Source organism: Schistocerca piceifrons, chromosome 8 (assembly GCF_021461385.2).
Source record: "Schistocerca piceifrons isolate TAMUIC-IGC-003096 chromosome 8, iqSchPice1.1, whole genome shotgun sequence".
Classification (NCBI taxonomy): Eukaryota; Metazoa; Arthropoda; class Insecta; order Orthoptera; family Acrididae; genus Schistocerca; species Schistocerca piceifrons.
The window spans coordinates 270,999,271-271,021,953 of record NC_060145.1 but is presented as its reverse complement, the minus strand read 5'-3'; the positions used below and the strand labels follow the sequence as shown (position 1 = coordinate 271,021,953).

The following is a 22,683-nucleotide window of genomic DNA, read 5'->3' as shown; positions in this document are numbered from 1 at the left end:
AGCAGAAACATTGTGTGCAAGTTAGGAGAGAATTCCCATTGGACTTTTTAAACCAAGGCCCAGCACTGGCCAGTACTAATCCCTGGAAGCCACATATTTCTGTTTAGCTATGAGCATTATCCAGATCTGAAAACAACTGTGAGATTAAGGTTAAATATGTTCATTTATAAATGTATTACTGTGCTATTTTCTCTGATGTGTACCAATGAAGTTACTGTAACTCAGTACGATTTTTAGTACACTAAACATCGACTGAACATACTATACGTGTTGCAACACTTTCATCGCTTATGGAACTGCTCTTTATCAATTACAATGAGCGTCTTGGAGTTTTTTCATTCATCAAGTTCCATTGAGCCTAACATACAGAAACTTCAAGGATGTGGAGTGAAGTGAGTCAAGTTATAAATTAGCATCACATGAAGACATCAGTGAATCTGTAGCTATACAGAACATTTCAATCCCCGAATTCAGTTAATTTTGACAAAGTTCTTAATTTTCATTTATGTTGGTTTATAAGAGGCATTAGCTTGTTGAACAACGGATCTAACACCGTAAATGTAATTAAACACTCAAAATATCGAAATGATTTCCCTTAACACGCGGGAAAACAAGCGCTATGGTATATTTATAAAAGCCGCCACAACACTGTCCTTGCCATATTCGAACTTTCGCTTTCACTTTGCAATGCAATCATTCATATCCCAGCATAGCACGATCTTGCCGTGATGTGCTAATGTCAAAATTCTGAGAAACGTGTAAGTCGAACAATATCGTTATCGATACATATATCGAACTTACTTTCTAGCGCTACATCTAGCGTCAATTCAGTAAAGTTTTATAACAGTCAGCCATGACAGCTGAGTTGTTCATGCTGACGTGAAGATTATGACATTTTTTCGTTAACAGAACAAATGGCAGATTCTTTTTTTGGATTTAACACGTCCTTATCAGTTAGTATAATAAATTCTATATTCACTAATGTCCCAATTTTGTAGTTTGCTCTTAACTTAACCAAGTACAAACCGTATCAGTATACACAATGTATGTTGGAAAGAAAGATTTGATACATTAGCATGCTTGTTATGAGCCGAAATGACCGTTGAAAGATAAAAGCAATGAAGGCCTTTATACAGTTAATTGTCGTGCTTTTCATGTGTTTTGTGGTGCTAAAGTTATGTAACTTCAGAGCGGGTAAGTCGCTATTCATAACAACTTTAGAGGAGCCGCAGTTGTTACTCCAGCTTCCCTCGGGAATGAAACGTTATGTTATCTGTATCGTTCTCTTGCTTCCTATTTGCTGTCGGTTGGCCACAGTCATGGTTAACAGTCGTTTTAAATTTTATAGCGCCCTCATTTGAACGGCCAACTTCTCAGATATATAGCTTTGTCACATGTTTGTAGGTTTGTCAGTTGTCCTATCACAAATCATATAATTGACGTGCGTGGCTAAATGACAGTTGTGATCTTAAAGTTAACAGGATAAACCAGAGTTGTTTTTGTTAGTTGTAAACATTGGTTATGTATGCTATATGCACTGGAATACCTAAGATTTCTGGTTCTGGCTGCTGCATTATGTAGTTTTTCTGATGCTGAGGACCGTTTTCTTTTTTTTGTAATTGCAATTTCATCTATTTCGTTTCTAGTTATTCTGGTTTTTGTAAAGTGTTGTCAGCAAAGATTGTGTGGCTTTAAGTGATAATTGTAGTTGATTATATTGGATGACTTGTAGTTGTCATCCATCTGGGCTCAGGGTGTTCCACATTCCTAAAAGTTCTAGCTGCTGACTACCAATGTTTGGCCTGTGGATTAGCAGCATAGTCTGCAAGAAGCTGATTACTGCTTTCCACAGGGAGTTGGTGCGTGTGACATGTGTTTCTTTTTGTTTTTTGTTTATTTTTGCCCAAAAATATAGTACTTGTTTTATTTGCAACATAATTTGTATGTATTTTTATTTCTGTATAACTGGTCTGCACTTTCAACTTTGAAAGAACTCTGATTTTCACAATAAAATCTAAAACTTTTTGTGCTGGAGATCCCAAATTTGTTTTGGGAACTGTGGAATGTTATGTTTACACACCAGCAACTGATGTTAACAGGTGGCCATTGTGAATGATAGTAGTGATGCAAGTATATGATATTCTTGTTAATTTGTATTCTGATTTATGAATAATTTGTACATTGGAAGTCTTATAGATTAGGAAGATTTATAGAAGCGTAAGAAGGCCCACGTATTCAATCCCAGGCATATTACCTTACCACCATTCCATCTCTCTTTGTTATAAATTCACTTATATGTGCATTTTATACAGAGGTATGAAGAGTTTTTCAATATTACATTTGAATGGGTGTTTCTATTATAACGCACAATGATTCTAGGCCTATAAATAATTAATCAGTGTAAAGCAATAGTAGTAGGTACATGATGTTGTTAGGTCATCAGTCAGGAGACTGGTTTGAAGTAGCTCTCGACATTAGTATATCCTGTGCAAGGGTCTTGATGTCTGCATAAGTACTGCAACCTATTTCCATTTAAACATGCTTACTGTAATCATGTGCCCTTCCTGCCCACCATTAGTAAACTCAGCATACGTCCTATCAACATGTTCAAGTTGTACTACAAATTTCTTGTCTCAATTCAGTACTTCATCAGTTATCCAATATAACTCTGTAACCTGTAGCATTCTCCTGTACCACTAAATTTCAAAAGTTTCTATACCCTTCTCATCTGAACTATCTACCATCCACATTTCATTTGCATACAAGGCTGCACTTTGGACCTTGAAAGCAGACCTCTAGCACTTAAATATAAATTCAGTGTTATTGAATTTTACTTTTACAGAAATTCTGCTGTTGCTAGTCTGCATTTTATATCCTCCTCACTTCTGCTGTTATATTTTGCAATCGAAATGGGAGAATTCATCTACTTTTAGTGGTTCCTTTCCAAATCAAATTCCCTCAGCATTGATTGATTTAAATTGACTACATTCAGTTACATTTGTTTTACTTTATGTCTATGTATAACCTGTCTTCAAGATACATCCTTTCTTTTCAAATGCTCTTTGAAATTCTTTGCCGTATTTGACAAATTACAATTCCATCAGTGAACTTTGAAGTTTTTATTTCTTCTCTCTGAACTTTATTCTGTGTCCAAATTTCTTCCCGGTGTACAGATTGAATAACATTGGGAATATGCTAATTGTTAATCTTCTTATAGTTCGTGTGGTTATGAACATAATGTAAATGATGTTGAATGCATGGTTAGATGTACGAGAGGGCCTGATAACCCTAACTTGTAAGGATAAATAAATGAACTACAAAATAAACAGTCATTACCTTACATAGCCCCTATAATAATTTTAAATGATATTTTCTGCATATGACAGTAACTTTCTATTGTACTGTTGCAGTATGTAAGGATATTGTCAAGCATAAGATTTGATGTCATTCTTTGGCTTAGAAACAGATTAAAAATAACAGTGATTGTTGTTGATGGTAATAGGGACAATGACTCATTGACATGAGAAACTTGACACATAGATTTGTGTTGTTACGTTGCAGGTTGAAGTCTGACAGATAGTCTTCAAGCTTTGGTATGTGTCATTCAGAATAACTATTTGAATAATAAATTCAGCCTATCATGAAAGTCACAGTGTGACGATGCTTCAGTACATAAATTTTTAATAGACTGTTATTGGAGCTTTCCTTTTTACTGGAGTTGACAGTTATCATGATTTCACTAATATTAATTTTACCAATATGAAATTGCTCAGTGTTTCATTTCTCTTTCATCTGAACTGTCTCTTAAGATAACTATACATATGACCCAAATACATTTAGGAAGCAATTATTTAAAAAATTTGTGCATCCATACCAACTGCCATGTACAAGTTGGCAATTTTCTTTAATATCTTAATTCATCACACTTGTTGACCAGCTTTTGAGGCCACTAAAAAATTCTTAGAAAAATGCGTTGGAACTCTGCATTAAGAGTATTTTCTCTCAAGTAATGAAGGAAATTGAAGAGAGTAGGAAGACTGGAATGTCTGTAATGAGAGTTTATGCTTTGCTCCACTTACTTAAATATGTGTTGCTACTAAATATTTCAGTCATCAGGATATGAGCTGTGGGCCACTAACTAAATCACCAAGATAACTTACAGGTTGCATTAGGTCAAAAGTAAGATTTTTGGTGCTTCTAATAACTAGAATGATAGCCTATTTGTTTGCGTTATGATGATTCATATAGTCTCACAAATGCATTGTCTTCATAATCAACAGTAAAATATTGCCTATTTATTTGCAGTATGATGGTTCATGTAGTCTGACAAATGAAGCATCTTCATAATTAACAGTGAAATATTGCAACAGTGACTACTGTCTTTGATTTGATTAACATTGCTACGAGAATTGTTGGAAAAAGTTTGCAGGTATCGATAAGTTTGATGTGTCAGGAAGTGGAGAAACGTTTGGTGTTCAGCTAAATATTTCACTTTTTTCTACCATTGTTGAAGCAATAGGTTGACCCCCACCCCCAATTTTTTTTAGACTGATACTTATTCATTTATGTTTTGTTCCTTTACTGTTTGAAAATGTTACTGTACAAGCTACTTGTGTTAGTGTAATAATTGACAGCTACAATTTTTAGGGCTATTTAGATGAAGAACTGCCTGATGGACCTGGACCAGAGTTGGAAGATGAAGAGGAGGAATATGATGCTCTCAATGATGAAACGTTTGGTGCTGATGCACTTGGTGAGTTCAGTTGACATATAACTAAATAATAATGTTCATTATAACACAATATTTGTAGAGTGTGGCATTTTCTGAAACAGAAAAAAATGAATTATTGTAGAAATAATGGTTTCTACTAGCTTATGTAAACAATAACAAATAACATAATGATGCCATGATGTGTATTAAATTAAAATGAATCACCTGTGTGACACCAAATTTTTATTGAGAAGGCTAACGTAAAATACTCCTGTGAGGGGGGGAAAAAAAAAATCCTTGGCCTATGTGCAAAGACCTTGAAGTGCAGGGTGAGTGGAGTAGAAGGGTCTTTGGGGATGAGAGACCGATTTAAGATTTTTATTATAGAATGGTGTGAGGAGAGGGATGTCAGGCAAGTGGGGACAGGAACTAATGGAGAGCGAGACCAGGTAGTAGGTCTGGAAATGAAGTGTACATTGAAATTACACCAGAACAGCAGATGTATTGTATGGAGAGTTCCATCAGTGTAATTTAGGTGTTAGTAGGGTGTCTGTAAATGACACACTTGCTACCTCCAGCCACAAAACCTCTTTTGTGTTAACTATGACCAATTGCAGGGTGTTATTGCTGACAGTAACTTGTCACTTGTAGGCACCACCTACAGATAAATTAGTACTGCAATGGGCATTCTATACCAGCCTGTGGGTCATCTTCAGGAATCATTTCTTGTTGCCTAGAGCCCAAAATCTCTCCCCTGGGACAGATTCATTGATGACATGTTCATGACCTGCACCTGTGGAGGGGGGGAGACATGTACAGGGTGGCACACGAAATGTGTTACCATGTTGTTTTTGAATATAAACTTCATTGTCAATACAATCTGAAAGGAACGTATACTACAATGAAGAGCCGTCCATGGAGATTTGTTCTAACTCTGCACATGCTCAATATGCCCACCATTTCGTTTTCCAACTTCCTTCAAATGAACACTGAAGTTAGTGATTACCCTACGGCACGTCTTCCGTAATTTCACTTCAAGCTTGAAGAATAAGTCTTCTGAGCTCCATTAAATCACGTGGACATTTCGAGAAAAATTTTCCTTTAGGTACCCCCAAAGAAAAACGTCACATGGATTGAGGTCTGGACTATTGGGGGGCCAATTTTGTCAGTCATTGAAGTGACCTGGAAACCTGAGTGAAATGATCTCCATGTCGAAATGTTTGTGTAAAAACTCCAACACAGTGTTTGCAGTATGTGGCCTTGCTCCATCTTGCATGAACCACTGGAAATTGCTGCCCAGGCTGTAATCCTCGGAGCATAATGTTGTCGTTCATGAAGCACTTGTGGGTTTTCTGTGGCCCAAAAGCATACATTTTGTTTGTTAACCACACCGTCTAAATGAAAATGTGCCTTGTCTGAAAACCAAACGATGTTGAGAGTTTCTTCCCTATCCTCCGCCCACTGAGCAAACAGTAGTCTCTGCTGCTTGTGTTTTTCTGAGCTTCTGTGCACAGGTAATCTTGTATGGGTACATATGGAGGTCACTTTTAAGAAAGCATTGAACGGAGCGTCTGGATATTCCCAGTTGCACTGCTGCCTTTCTACACGATTTCCTGGGTCTTCTCTGTACAGCAACCCGCACTGCTTCAATATTCTCCGGCGAATAAACAGGCTTAGGCCAAGGTCGCTTCGCTTCCAATACTGTTCTTTCCTGTACAAATTTATCGTACAACCTGTGGATGGTCTTCTTGCAAGGGACCCATCGTGTGTTAAACTGTTGTCGAAAACGCCTCTGAGTCACAACAAGGCTTTTCATTTCAGTTGCTGATCGTTGCTGTGTTGTCAGTCTTTCATTGTCAGCCATTGCTGCTGACTAGTCTCCTAGTGGCAGTATCGTGAATTACACGTCATTTCGTAACTTATTTGTTTTTCTAAGCTCTGCTGGTACTGCTGTAGAGATCCCAGCGGGATATCTAATGTGCGTCGTAAATTGTGAAAGAAACAATTGGTAACACATTTCGCGTGCCACCCTGTAGATCCTTTCAGATCAAGAGCACTGTCTTTGTCATTCATTTCACGTGGTTTTCCTCAGCTCAGGAAATGAATGTTTAACAACACTCAATGATGGCTTCTCAAGACCTTCAATCCATATGGAACCTATCAGTCACCAGGAATGCTTACATTTTCCCAGCTGTTACCGATGATGATGATGATGATGATGATGGGCTCTTCAGTCATAAGACTGGAATGATACAACTCTCGACACAAGTCTGTCCTGTGTAAACCACCTTGTCTCTGCATAAACATTGCAAACTACACATATCCATTTTATCCTATAATCAAGCCTTGGTCTTCCAAGAGGAGGGGGACATTATGTATTGAGTTGGTGCATAAGTTTGTAGTGTTTTTTGGTAAGTTTAATAAACACAACAGATACACATAAAAGACCTTCGTCATCAATAATACATTCTCCTTCACTATTTACAACTGTTTGCCGATACAGGGATAACTTTTCAATTTTGGGGCTGTAGAAATCACAAGCTCTACAGGCAAAGAACTTGTTGAGCCATGTTTGGAGTGTATTTTCATGTGGAAAGCAAGTTCCTTGAAGGTTGTTTGACAGAGCAGAAAAGCTGAAAACCTGAGGGTGCAAGATCAGGTGACTAAGGAAGATGTGAAATGACTTCCCAACCCAACTCCTGTAGAGCACTTTTTCTCAGTTTAGTAGAATGCAACCAGACATTGTGTGGAGTAGCAGTACTTCATGCAGTCTTCCTTGTTATTGTTCTTGGATAGCATCGCCAAGACTTCTCAGTTTTTGACAGTAAAAGTCGGCAGTAATGGTTAGACCACATGGAAGCAGTTTGGAGTACACCACACCCTTACTGATCCACCAGATGCATCGTATTACCTGTAGTGGATGTGTGCAGGTCTTTGTACAGTGAGTTGGTGCTTTGTTTGGGCTCAGCCATTCCTTTCTTTTCCTTTTGTTAATACAAAGAATCCATTTCTTATCACCAGTAACAATAGAGGGTAGGAATGGTTGCTTTTGTTCAAGAGCCAGTTGATGACGAGCAACCAGAGATCCACATCTAGCCACCCACTGATTTTTGTGATTTTGGCTTAGAGCATGCAGAACCCATACATCTGATTTTTGAACCTTTCCCAGTGCATGCAAATGTCACGTAATGATGGAATGTTCGCAGTTCCATCACATTTCCAGCTCTTGAGTATGCTGATGTGGATCACTGTGGATTAATTCATTTAAAATTATCTTCTTAAAGCCCCAAAGATTTTCTTGAGCATGGTGAGTCAGTAATGTCAAAATGATCTTCATTAAAACAAGAAAACCGTTTTCTTTCCATGCTCTATCTGATGGCATTACTCCCATACAAGGCACAAATGTTTCTGTCTGCCTACGCTGCTGTTGCCCCCCCCCCCCCCCCCCCATTCAGCTAAAATAGAAGAATATGTCAGAAATATTGCAATTTCTCCACTTGGCACTCTAGCATCCGCAGCTTCACTCACTATCTCCAAATGACAAAATGACAATATGTAAACTCAAATAACAACAAAATGACAGTTGATAAATAAACCCACATCAACAGGAATACCAACATACAAAACAAAAATGCTATGAATTTATGCACCAATCTAATAAATGGTCAGTATGTTGCCATATTTTTCTCACTGAGAAAGTGTATCACCATTCAAGAACTGACTTTTTCCACATCATAGCAAGAGGTTGTAGTTATTTTCCGTTGAACTAGCAACAAATGAAGTTATGCTTAACTGCTTACTAGGCAAAACAGTTTCTGTGTGATTGATTCCCCCAGGGGTTGAGGGCATGCTGAAAAGTAACGCATCTGAATTTTTTCTTATGAAAACTCTTGAAAGCTTTTAAGTAAAACAAACTGTATTCACATTCTACACTTTGATGCTTCATTTCTACATATTTATTTCTCAATATTGTCTCCCTGCCAATGAACACAATGAGAAGCTAATTTGTTGATACCGTTGCTGTACAAAGTGCGACTATACTGACTGAGCCACAATCTCACCTTTGCTTGCACTGTTTCATCACTATCAAAGTGAAGTCCTCGAAGGTGTTCTTTCAGGTTTGCAAACAGATGAAAATCAGATGGAACCAAGTCATTATGGTATTGAGAGTTATATCTGACAGTGAACCCAAGGCATCAGATTATTGCATGTGTTGCATGCTCTTGTGTAATTTTGCATTGTCTATATGAAGGAAAGGGTGCTCCATATGTTGACAAACTCTTTGAATTTGAAACTTGATTACAGCTTGCTGTTTCCCTTGCACCAATGTAGTTACCGTGATGCCTCTAGTGCCAGAACACTGCAAATGTGTAGACACGGGGAATAAAGATGTAGAATGTTAATAATGTTTGTTTTATATAATAAAAAATTTAGGTGCACTATTTTTCGGCACACCTTTGTATCTCTGAGAGGAGGTCGTCTACTCCAAACCTCTTGTTTCATCTTATGTCTTTCAATTCTCAGTCAAACTCATCTTGCAGAAGCATATCTCATTACATATTCTTTACCTTATTCATCTTCCGGTCGACAATATTTTCATAAAGTTCCTTTTCTGTTGTATATATTCCTTCCAGCATTCCCCTCTTTGTTTAGTATTGGCTCGCTGTCTGACCTTTTGACTGTCATACAGCTGCTTCTCTTTTCTCCAAATGTCTCTTTAATTTCCTGTAAGTGGCATCTAACTTACTCTCTGCCGTGCTTGCTGCTACAGCTTTGTATTTTTTAATAGTCACTGCTCTGCAATTCTTGCACTTGTTGTCACTAATTTTTTATTCATCTGCATTCCCTTTTGCCAGCTTCATTTACTGCGGTTTTGTATTGTGTCTTTTTGTTAGTTAAATTTAAAATTTGTGTGTTCCCAAGGACTGTTATTGGCCCTTTTCCCATTTTCCTCCTTTAATCCTATGTTTCCAAATCACTGGAATAGACTTTAATCTCCCAACAGTCAGATATAGAAAATTACAGTTTTGTAAATGGTGGGTGTGACAAGTTATCTTGTGAAACATTATTAAATACCATCCTTGAAAGCTGCCTACAACACAACATAATCACAATCAATAACCCGACAGTTTTTTGGATGTTCATATTGAAACTGGTATCAGTGGCCACGAGGCAGTTGTAGCAACAGTGATTAGTAAAATACCAGTGACAACTGAAACAAGTAGATGGCTTTTCATGTCCAGTAAGCTAGAAAATAGGTAGCTATAACAAGGAAAAATAAAACATGTATCTTTTGACAAAAGTGTGTAGAGGAAGTGTGATGTGAGCCTAAAAGACTAGGTGAGAAGACCTATATAAATAATCACATAGTAGAACTGCTATGTGAAAGGAACCTTCCATAATTTACAGTCTCTGTGAAATAACTTTTTAAGAAACAGTGACTGCTGCATAACAGGTATAAAAGAAAGCTAGATAGCTATCAACAGAGAGTGCTGAATGGCGTGTTTGGCTGTCAAGAGTCCAATGTGTGAATACTTCAGTGATTATCACAGCAAAATCTTTTCAAAATATCTGTAATAATTTCCAAAGAAAATTTGGTCATATGTAAAGACTATCGCACCAAAGTGAAGTGTTCAGTCACTCAGGGATAGCATAAAAACTTAAACTCGGGCTAGCAGAGGAAAAGCAGTAGTGTTGAATTCCACTTTCAAATGTTCCTTTACTAAGGAATATATTCTGTTAAGATGTAATGCCTCAGTTTACTACTTGCACCATGACACAGGCGAATGATACAGAAATTAGTGTCAGTAGCACTGGGAATCAGCTAAATTCACTAAAATTAAACAAGGCTCCTGTGTCCTATTGAATCTTGTCATTTTCCATACAGAATTTGCAAATGATTTATCTCCCAGTTTATCCGTAATGTTCCATAGATCCCTCAATCAAAAAACTGAAAAACTTTTTACCCTGTTGTGCCATGCAAACCATTATTAGCAAAAGTGCAATTATATGGAGTCTCCAACAAAATTTTTGGCTAGTGAGGATTTCTTGCTAAGTAGGGCACAGCAAGTCATAATGGTTGGAGAGTTGTTTACAGAAGAAAAAGTAACTTGAGGTATAGGGAGGTGTGTTAGCACCCATGTTGTTTATATTGCATTTTCATGACTGGCAGACAGTACTCGTAATAGACTTTTATCATATGATGCAGTTATCTATAATGAGATACCAACTGTAAAAAAACTGTGCAAATATACAATCATATCTTGATAAGATTTAAAACTGATACAAGGATTATTATCTTGGTACAAATGTTCAAAATGTGAAATTTTACACTTCAGAAAACACTGTAAAATAATACCCTGTAACTACATCTATGTATCACAATCGAGACCAGTCAACCAACACTAATACTTGGCTGTAACAGTTTATAGGTATATTAAATGGATTGATTGCGTAAGCTCACGTACAAGTAAGACAAGTATTAGACTGTGGTTCATTGGCAGAATACTGGGAAAATGCAGTCGGTCTTAGAACATTACTCAAGTGTGTGGCCTACCACACAAAACTGAGGGTATATTGAATGTATACGAAGAAGGGCAACACATATGGTCACAGGTTTGAGCCATTGTAGAGTGTCACAGAAACATTGAAAAACCCTACTTACAATGTATCAAGTACATGTATTAAGTGAAGAAACTAGAGATATTCTTAATTTTTATTCATATCACTCCCATAGGGGCCATGAACACAGGATTAGACTGTTTGCAACACACACGGGAGCATGTAAGCAGACATTCTTCCCAAATTCCATATATGATTGGAATGGGAAGAAAATTTTAACCTTTGGTACCAAGCTACTTATTCACTGCCGTGTTCTTCAGTAATTTGCAGAATATGTACATACAAGGTGATTCAAAATTCCTATTACAGGATTCTAGGGTTGTAGAGGGGACTTAGTAGATGAAATTTTGATAAGGAACCCATCTCTGGAAATGTGCCATTTGGATACGGAATCAATTTGAGGATAAGATCATTGTCAAATCTGCCATTTCACAGTATGCACGCAGAGTATATTATTGAACTCTGGCCAGTGTGTTGTAGGAGTGCATGGCGTGGGCAGTGTTTCAAATACTTGTCCTTGGGTTCTCTCCCATGTGACAAGGAATGACCCATTTAAAATCGAGAGTGCAATGCATCCGTGGAACACCATAACCATCCCTCCCAGCTTTGAATGTACCAATTTCTTGTAGTTGTTGGATTCGGATGAAGGTTATACGTAAGGTCATAATTAGAACAGCGACTGACGACAGCGCCCTTTTCTCAGCTTGCATGTATACTGCAAAGTGAAAGATTTCAAAGTGATCCGATCTTCAGACTGATTTTACATCCAGACAAGACATATCCAGACATTGTTTCCTTACCAAAACTTCATATGCTAAGTCCCTCTACAATCCTTAGAAGGCTGCAAAAGGAATTTTGAATCAGCGGTAGGTTGTTTTACATCCTCCCATATAATGGTTCCTCTTCCTGCCACACCAGCTTTTCTTCCCTTCACTTTTCTTCTACTGTCTACCAGCCCCCTTTTTGGAAAATTTTCCTACTTCCTGTCCCTTTCTCTAACTTTTTGTTGCTTCCTCTTTATTCTGCCACCTCCCTCTTTTTTTCTTTCCTTGTTACTCCTAGTGGCCTATCCCAAACTTTTCCCTGCGCCCAACTAATTGTACCACCAAAACATGTTTTTCTGTCCCAATCTTCTTCTTTCCTACTCCTCCTCTGAAGAATCCAGTCAGGCAGCGACAACAGGAGATGCTCTGACAAGACTTTCTCAAAGTTAAACTAGTTTCTGCAGTGTGCTGCTCATTCCCTTCTCTATTTGATGAGTAGAGATGTTTTCTTTTATGCATGTTTAATATAGCAACAAGTTCTTGTATGAAAATAAAATTGTATTTTGAAGTGATTGTAAGGTGAAAAGATGAGAGTGAAAGTATCAGAAATGCTCCCTTTGTGAAGCGGTGACATAATAAACAACCATTTCGTGTTGTTTACCAAAACTGACTGGCTGTCAGCTAACCTGAAGTAGAAATGTTTGAAATCTGCCAGCCTAAACCCTCCCCCCCCCCCCCCCCCCCCCCCACACACACACACACACACACACACACCTCTGCCTGTGCACCTGCAGTGTGCTGGCTGGACACACAGTGCAGGGAGTGCAGTTTGGCAGGTGGACTGGGGCGAAGGTTGTGTCAGACACATGGGTAGAGGAAGAAAGAGGCAGGAAGCAGGAGGAGAGAATTGGGGACAGGTGACGGGTGACCTCTTTCCAAGCTGCTAGCTACCCGTCTCCACTGTCTGTGTGTGCATGTGTTTTCTAGCTCATCAAATGATTTCTTCTTGTTCTAATGGAATAAACCTGTTATATCACTTACATCATATTTTGTGATATCAATATAATGGAAGGAAACATTCCACGTGGGAAAAATTATATATAAAAACAAAGATGAGGTGACTTACCGAACAAAAGCGCTGGCAGGTCGATAGACACACAAACAAACACAAACATACACACAAAATTCAAGCTTTCGCAACAAACTGTTGCCTCATCAGGAAAGAGGGAAGGAGAGGGGAAGACGAAAGGAAGTGGGTTTTAAGGGAGAGGGTAAGGAGTCATTCCAATCCCGGGAGCGGAAAGACTTACCTTAGGGGGAAAAAAGGACAGGTATACACTCGCACACACGCACATATCCATCCACACATACAGACACAAACAGACACAAGCAGACATATTTAAGACAAAGAGTTTGGGCAGAGATGTCAGTCGAGATAGAAGTGTTGAGGCAAAGAAGTTGTTGAAAGACAGGTGAGGTATGAGTGGCGGCAACTTGAAATTAGCGGAGATTGAGGCCTGGCGGATGACGAGAAGAGAGGATATACTGAAGGGCAAGTTCCCATCTCCGGAGTTCGGATAGGTTGGTGTTGGTGGGAAGTATCCAGATAACCCGGACGGTGTAACACTGTGCCAAGATGTGCTGGCTGTGCACCAAGGCATCTCTGGCTGCAACCCTTCCTTCCATCAGTCCCTATACCAGTTCCAATCTGAACAATCCATTGCCCTCACCCACCTAATCCTTCACCTACACATCAACTCAGCCAATGAACACACCCGTCAACTCCTATCCTTAATAAAAGTCCTTAATCTTTCCTCTCCCACATCCACACCGGCTGTTCAGAGCATCCTCCTACAGGCCAACCGTAAATTAGAACAGCATGCCACCCTCCACCTCAAAAAACTATCCAATCTCCTGGTTTCCCACCTCCGGAAAGGCAACTCACTCACCCTTCACAACCTTTCCAGCAAACCTCAACCTCCTCTCATTGCACACAAACCCAGTCTCTCCCATCTACTCAATCTCCCACTTCCAGCTCCACTCCCTCCAAAACCTCAAAATTCCGATCAACACAATCTGGAACCACAACACCCCAATTCAGTAGTTAACCTTTCCTCCAAACCTCTCTCTCCATCCGAAACCTCTGTCCTATCCAAAGGCCTCACCTTCAGCACCACTCCCAGATTCAACCAAACGGACCTCGTCAAAGATTTACTGTCCTACACTCGTACTCTCTGCTGGAAGTATCACTTTGCCACGAAGAAAAATGATCCTACTCCTAATGATCCGACTCCTCAAGACACCATCCAAATTGAACCCTGCCTGGAACAGTTCCGTCCTCCGTCACAGCGGGACCCACCTCCTCTTCCTCAAAATCACCCTCTCCAAACCTTCCAGGAATTTCTGACTTCCAGCCTTGCATCTCAATCCTTCTTAAAAAACCTTAATCCTACACCCAACATCACCACTGCTGAAGCCCAGGCTATCCGTGATCTGAAGGCTGACCGATCCATCGTCATTCTTCCGGCGGACAAGGGTTCCACGACCGTGGTACTTGATCGTCGGGAGTATGTGGCTGAGGGACTGCGTCAGCTTTCAGACAACACCACATACAAAGTTTGCCAAGGTAACCCCATTCCCGATGTCCAGGCGGAGCTTCAAGGAATCCTCAGAAACTTAGGCCCCCTGCAAAACCTTTCACCTGACTCCATCAACCTCCTGACCCCACCGACACCCCGCACCCCTACCTTCTACCTTCTTCCTAAAATCCACAAACCCAATCATCCCGGCCGCCCCATTGTAGCTGGTTACCAAGCCCCCACAGAACGTATCTCTGCCTACGTAGATCAACACCTTCAACCCATTACATGCAGTCTCCCATCCTTCATCAAGGACACCAACCACTTCCTTGAACGCCTGGAATCCTTACCCAATCTGTTACCCCCGGAAACCATCCTTGTAACCATTGATGCCACGTCCTTATACACAAATATTCCGCACGTCCAGGGCCTCGCTGCGATGGAGCATTTCCTTTCACGCCGATCACCTGCCACCCTACCTAAAACCTCTTTCCTCATCACCTTAGCCAGCTTCATCCTGACCCACAACTTCTTCACTTTTGAGGGCCAGACATACCAACAATTAAAGGGAACAGCCATGGGCACCAGGATGGCCCCCTCGTACGCCAACCTATTCATGGGTCGCTTAGAGGAAGCCTTCTTGGTTACCCAAGTCTGCCAACCCAAAGTTTGGTACAGATTTATTGATGACATCTTCATGATCTGGACTCACAGTGAAGAAGAACTCCAGAATTTCCTCTCCAACCTTAACTCCTTTGGTTCCATCAGTTTCACCTGGTCCTACTCCAAATCCCATGCTACTTTCCTTGACGTTGACCTCCACCTGTCCAATGGCCAACTTCACACGTCCGTCCACATCAAACCCACCAACAAGCAACAGTACCTCCATTATGACAGCTGCCACCCATTCCACATCAAACGGTCCCTTCCCTACAGCCTAGGTCTTCGTGGCAAACGAATCTGCTCCAGTCCGGAATCCCTGAATCATTACACCAACAACCTGAAAACAGCTTTCACATCCCGCAACTACCCTCCCGACCTGGTACAAAAGCAAATAACCAGAGCCACTTCCTCGTCCCCTCAAACCCAGAATCCCCCACAGAAGAACCACAAAAGTGCCCCACTTGTGACAGGATACTTTCCAGGACTGGACCAGACTCTGAATGTGGCTCTCCAGCAGGGATACGACTTCCTCAAATCCTGCCCTGAAATGAGATCCATCCTTCATGAAATCCTCCCCACTCCGCCAAGAGTGTCTTTCCGCCGTCCACCTAACCTTCGTAACCTGTTAGTTCATCCCTATGAAATCCCCAAACCACCTTCCCTACCCTCTGGCTCCTATCCTTGTAACCGCCCCCGATGCAAAACCTGTCCCATGCACCCTCCCACCACCACCTACTCCAGTCCTGTAACCCGGAAGGTGTACACGATCAGAGGCAGAGCCACGTGTGAAAGCACCCACGTGATTTACCAACTGACCTGCCTACACTGTGATGCATTCTATGTGGGAATGACCAGCAACAAACTGTCCATTCGCATGAATGGACACAGGCAGACAGTGTTTGTTGGTAATGAGGATCACCCTGTGGCTAAACATGCCTTGGTGCACAGCCAGCACATCTTGGCACAGTGTTACACCGTCCGGGTTATCTGGATACTTCCCACCAACACCAACCTATCCGAACTCCGGAGATGGGAACTTGCCCTTCAGTATATCCTCTCTTCTCGTCATCCGCCAGGCCTCAATCTCCGCTAATTTCAAGTTGCCGCCACTCATACCTCACCTGTCTTTCAACAACTTCTTTGCCTCAACACTTCTATCTCGACTGACATCTCTGCCCAAACTCTTTGTCTTAAATATGTCTGCTTGTGTCTGTTTGTGTCTGTATGTGTGGATGGATATGTGCGTGTGTGCGAGTGTATACCTGTCCTTTTTTCCCCCTAAGGTAAGTCTTTCCGCTCCCGGGATTGGAATGACTCCTTACCCTCTCCCTTAAAACCCACTTCCTTTCGTCTTCCCCTCTCCTTCCCTCTTTCCTGATGAGGCAACAGTTTGTTGCGAAAGCTTGAATTTTGTGTGTATGTTTGTGTTTGTTTGTGTGTCTATCGACCTGCCAGCGCTTTTGTTCGGTAAGTCACCTCATCTTTGTTTTTATATACATCATATTTTGTGAAATACGAACTGCATCCACTGTTAAAGCAGCAACAGAATAACACTATACCAACATTTTTTTTTAATAACGTCAAATAAAAGCCAATCACATCATGAAAAGGAATGACTAAAATACATAAAGGATCTCTTCTTGACATGTTTGTCTCTTAACACTCCCTCCCTCAAAATGATATCTAAAAATAGCCACAGATATCATTTTGAGTAACATTTTCTTAATGACATTCATGAAAATTCTGATTCAATGGCTTTCTTAACAAATGTGCCTAATGTTTATCTGTCAAAATGTATCGGATGTCAGTCATTCCATCCATTACTTTCTCCCTGATGAAATGATGTTTTATGGCAGTATGCTTTGTTCTTGGTGTGTGTATATGATTCTTGAAGTGTACGATTGCTGCTTGACTATCACACCAAACGGATGTTGATTCTCCAGTTAGTCCTTTAAGGTTAAGGCTCTTCAGTAATTCTCTTATCCATACCACCTCACTTGCATAGGTGCCACTGACATGTATTCTGCTTCCATTGTGCTCAGCACAACTGCAGTTTGTTTCATTCTCTGCCCAGTACGCTGGAGATCCTGTCAGTAATATTACATATGGAGTAATGCATTTGCAGTCGTCTATTCCAGTAGCCCAATTAACATCAGCAAATGCTTCAAGCATTTGACCAGTGGGATAGTGTGTGAGTTTGTAATGCAATGTTTCCTTTACATATCTTAGTACCCTTTTCTCTCACATTCCAATGGTTCGTATTAAATTTTGAACAATATTGTAACAACTTTACCACTGAGAAAACTATGTCTGGTCAGGTTCCCTGGAGACAGTAAAGAAGCCCACAAAAAAGTTCATGATATGGAGGATTTTTAACTTCCTCTTCACGCTTCTCATCAAAGAAATTCAGTTTCATTTCCACTGGGTCTTGGTGCCCTTAGCCTTTTGAAGTCCAAATCTATCAAGTAGTTGATTAATGTACTCCTTTTGAAAAAGACTAATTGTTCCATCTTTTTGCTGTTCTCAAATTTCACTCCTAACGAGTGACACCAAGCCCATGTGCTTGATTTCACAGCAACTTTCTAAAAGAATTTTTACCTTTTCCCTCATCTCTTCATTTTATGCAAATGTAAGCATGTCATCCATGTATACAGACAGAACAGCTTTCTCTTCCTTTTGCACTTAGCTTGTACATATGGATCTATAGCATTTTGAATAAATCCCAGTTTTTCTAGTGAGTTACCTAAATGATCATTCCAGTATCTGCCACTTTTTGTTTCACTCTATATATTGCCCTGTTTAACTTGTAAACAAAACTTTTTTGAACCTTCTTGATGAAACCTTCTGCCCAGAGCATATGTACATTTTCCTTTAATGTGGTACGCAGATATGCACTCTTCACTTCTTACTAACCAATATGTTAATTTTTCTCAACACATGAAACAGGCGCATAGATCTCTTTATAGACTACACCTTCTGTCTGACTAAATCCCTTTGCCACTACTTCTGACCGACTCTCTTCTTTCTAAATACGTATATGTTCTTTGCAGGACTTACCCGAGATTGTAGTGCAACCAATTTCCAAGCACCATGATTCTTCAAGGAGTTGATTTCTTCATTCGTTGCAGTTATTCATTCCACTGCCTCATCATAATTAACTGCTCCATGATACAATAATGGATCATCAGTGTTCCTTCCTTGCATGACATTTGTTTATGCTTTTTCAGCGTAAGCCTTCTCTCTGGAATGAAGTGTCATTGGATGACTAGCTTAAACCTGTTGTTTCTTTCTTTCTTTTTTTTTTTTACATCATTTCTTGGTCTGTATCTACTTAATGAAGTTTCAGTATGTTCCACAGGTTTCTGATTACCTTTAGTTTCTTCCCGATTTGAGAAACCATTAAATTCCTCTTCAGTGTTTTTTCCCTTAATATTTCATCTTCAAGACTTGGAAATGATAATGCTATGTCATTGTACAGTTCAGTAGATTCCTTCTGTTTATTACTTTCAGTTGAGCATTTTCCACTGAAAAGTTCTTTTACTGTGTAGTCCCTGGATTTGAAAACCTTTTTTGTTTTTGGCATCCAGATCCTGTATCCACAGCTATATGGAGAATACCCTATAAGAACATCTTTTTCTGCCGTTGTGGGTAATTTAGAATGACATCTTTATTTTGGTACATGAACGAAAACTTAGCATTTTATCACACGTAAATGCCTCACACTAGGCTTTGTACCTGTTCGCAAATCATAAAGGTGTGTGTGTGTGTGTGTGGTGTTTTTTTGACACGATTCCTTATGTATGCTGCAGTGTACTCAGCTCAGCCCAAGAACTCTTCAATAAATTATTTCCTAGCAACTGTAACCTTACCATGACCGTTAATGTTCTGTTGAGGCATTCAGCTACACAGTTTTGCTGTGGTGTGTATGTTATTGTTATTTCATGCCAAATTCGTTTAGATTCACAAAACTTTGACCATTTGTGCAGAGTTCTGAATTCTTCAAATAGTTCATCCTTATTTTTTAAAAGATGCACAATTATATATCTGTTTGCATCGTCCAGGATACTCATTATCTATCTATTGCCTCCTAAACTTGGAACACCAGTAGGTCCTATGTGATCACCATAAACAAGTTGTAAAATGGTTGTTTGTTTCTTAGAATCTTGTGATACAGTTTTTAGAAATGGTCTTTGTGCTGATTTACCTGCAAAACAGCCTGCAAACGGGGTTCTTCTTTTTCACAGTCTAGTCACAGGACTACTTCCTTTCTTATTATGTTGTTTACTGTACACTTACTACGATACATCATTCAACATTACCATAAGTCTAGTGATTTTGTGTTTCATACATTATTTCTCAAGATGTTTATTAATCTGTCGGCTGCACATTTCTTGTATTTGTATGATATGAACAACCTTTCTCGTGAATTTTAATGAGCAGTCTTCTACATTTATCGTAGATCTTGCAATCTTCTGTATCATAAATACCTTTCAAGGACATAACAGAATGTTTATTTCATTGTATTCATGATGTCTTGCATCTTCAGCAAGTAGAGGCCTTTTAATCGTAGCATATGTAAAATAATTTTACTTGTAGCACACTTAAAGTAATTATCTGGCAAATTGCACAAAGCTGTAACAGCTAGAGCCCATTCGTTTGGAAATCCACACAGAATAGTTGTTGCTAAATCTCCAATTTTTGTTCTAGATAATTTTTCATGTATTCACAATTCTTCATTTTTAGTGAATATAACTTCTGTATCAGTTGTGTGAAATTTGCTATCTCTTGAGGCACATATTTTGAAGTTCTTCCCATAATGGTTTTGGTTTTGAAAAATTTTGTATGTGTAATACTCTCTTTCAAATTCTAAAGGTGGCAGGGGTAAAATACAGGGAGCGAAAGGCTATTTACAATTTGTACAGAAACCAGATGGCAGTTATAAGAGTCGAGGGACATGAAAGGGAAGCAGTGGTTGGGAAGGGAGTAAGACAGGGTTGTAGCCTCTCCCCGATGTTGTTCAATCTGTATATTGAGCAAGCAGTAAAGGAAACAAAAGAAAAATTTGGAGTAGGTATTAAAATTCATGGAGAAGAAATAAAAACTTTGAGGTTCGCCGATGACATTGTAATTCTGTCAGAGACAGCAAAGGACTTGGAAGAGCAGTTGAATGGAATGGACAGTGTCTTGAAAGGAGGATATAAGATGAACATCAACAAAAGCAAAACAAGGATAATGGAATGTAGTCTAATTAAGTCGGGTGATGCTGAGGGAATTAGATTAGGAAATGAGGCACTTAAAGTAGTAAAGGAGTTTTGCTATTTGGGGAGCAAAATAACTGATGATGGTCGAAGTAGAGAGGATATAAAATGTAGGCTGGCAATGGCAAGGAAAGCGTTTCTGAAGAAGAGAAATTTGTTAACATCCAGTATTGATTTAAGTGTCAGGAAGTCATTTCTGAAAGTATTCGTATGGAGTGTAGCCATGTATGGAAGTGAAACATGGACGATAAATAGTTTGGACAAGAAGAGAATAGAAGCTTTCGAAATGTGGTGCTACAGAAGAATGCTGAAGATTAGATGGGTAGATCACATAACTAATGAGGAAGTATTGAATAGGATTGGGGAGAAGAGAAGTTTGTGGCACAACTTGACCAGAAGAAGGGATCGGTTGGTAGGACATGTTCTGAGGCATCAAGGGATCACCAATTTAGTATTGGAGGGCAGCGTGGAGGGTAAAAATCGTAGAGGGAGACCAAGAGATGAATACACTAAGCAGATTCAGAAGGATGTAGGTTGCAGTAGGTACTGGGAGATGAAAAAGCTTGCACAGGATAGAGTAGCATGGAGAGCTGCATCAAACCAGTCTCAGGACTGAAGACCACAACAACAACAACAACAACATTTTCTGTGTGTCAAATATAGAAAGTACAACCTTTGCTGACACCTTACCATGATGTGTTATATATGATTTAACAGCAGCTGATGCATCTTTGCCAGGTTCCTTGTACCAGACACAATTATAGTCCACAAATCAGAATCTAGTAGAATCATTTTCATCCAATATGACCAGGAAGTGTAATTCACTCCACTTGGTTTCTCAATGGTGTGTCTGTTTTCCATCATCTCTGTTTATTTTCCCACTCAGTTTAGTGTTGTTTCCTTTCCCGTGAGACCACAAACACAGCTCGGCTTTAATTAACATTTTTCAAATGTGTCGAACAAAAATAATGAGCCAGTATTGACAAATATTTTGTCTTCACCACACCAATGAGGTTTAGGTATGTTAATTGACACTAACACAGTTTTCTGTTTTCTTCATTAGCACAACAGGGCCCATAACCATTGTTGTAATGGAATAAAAGTGTTGTGTCACACACATTGTACTTACTGAGAGAGAAACTGCATACACCATTAAAGCAGTAACAGAGCAACATTATAACAACACTTTGTCCTTTTTTAAAATAATGTCAAAGATAATGCAATACATCATAAAAATGGAATGAATGGGATAAATAAAGAATTTTTTTCTCTGTCTATCTCTTAACACTTATGAAAGCTAGCAAAATTTTGTTTGTCTTTTCCATGTGCTTGTTGACAACTCAGTGCTTCTGCTTTTTGGTGATTGGTCTCCTAAAGTTTAAATTATTTTATCTGTTAACACTTGGATATGTAAGTGTTGTATTTTCTCCAAACTAGGCAGTGATCCAAAAGGATAGGTTATGTTTGGGTGTTTGAGTTGGTGATGGTGGTGGTGGTGATGATGATGATGATGATGATGATGATAATAATAATAATAGCATACTAGAGTTTTTCCTATGTCTTCAGGTTAATGGTAATAAATACTGTGATCTTATACACTCTGAACCGTACAAAAATAAATCTGTGGCAGAATGCAGAATTCATAGCAGTAGTGACAGCTGTTATCATATTGTTTTACTCACCACATAGGTAGAAAGAGCAAAGCAAGTGATTAGTTACCACCTTCTCTGAAATTTATGGTATACAAGAGTCATTCTAAGAATAACTGATGTGGTCTGAGGAGTCATGCAGTTATCTCCCCACCCCCGCCACTATGTTGTAGATCTTTTATAACATTTTACAAGAGGATGATGCTAACAGTGAGGAGGAACGGTCATTTATTGTTTATTTGTGTGATTTTAAAATGTGTGACAAAATTAATTATTCCACCAAGTGTGAAGTTTGTAGCGTAGTATGATTTGTGAATGCGATCAAAGTCTGCTGTATTGAAATCTACATACAGGTAATCAAAGCATATGGAAATGTAATGATGGAAACCTTAGTTCGAAAATGGTGCATCATGTTTTATGGGGACAAAAATATATTTG

The 22,683-nt window shown here is 39.3% G+C and overlaps 1 protein-coding gene across 1 annotated transcript in view; it reads left to right on the top strand.

Moving 5' to 3' along the window:
- The first annotated feature begins 857 nt into the window (after nt 1–857).
- The window catches only part of LOC124711664 (protein PAT1 homolog 1), a 121,712-nt gene continuing 99,886 nt past the window's right edge, over nt 858–22,683 (top strand). Inside the window, exons 1-2 of the mRNA XM_047241855.1 lie at nt 858–953; nt 4,648–4,753. Coding sequence (XP_047097811.1) covers nt 915–953; nt 4,648–4,753 — 145 coding nt within the window. The 5' untranslated portion in view covers nt 858–914. The remainder of the gene's footprint in view (nt 954–4,647; nt 4,754–22,683) is intronic.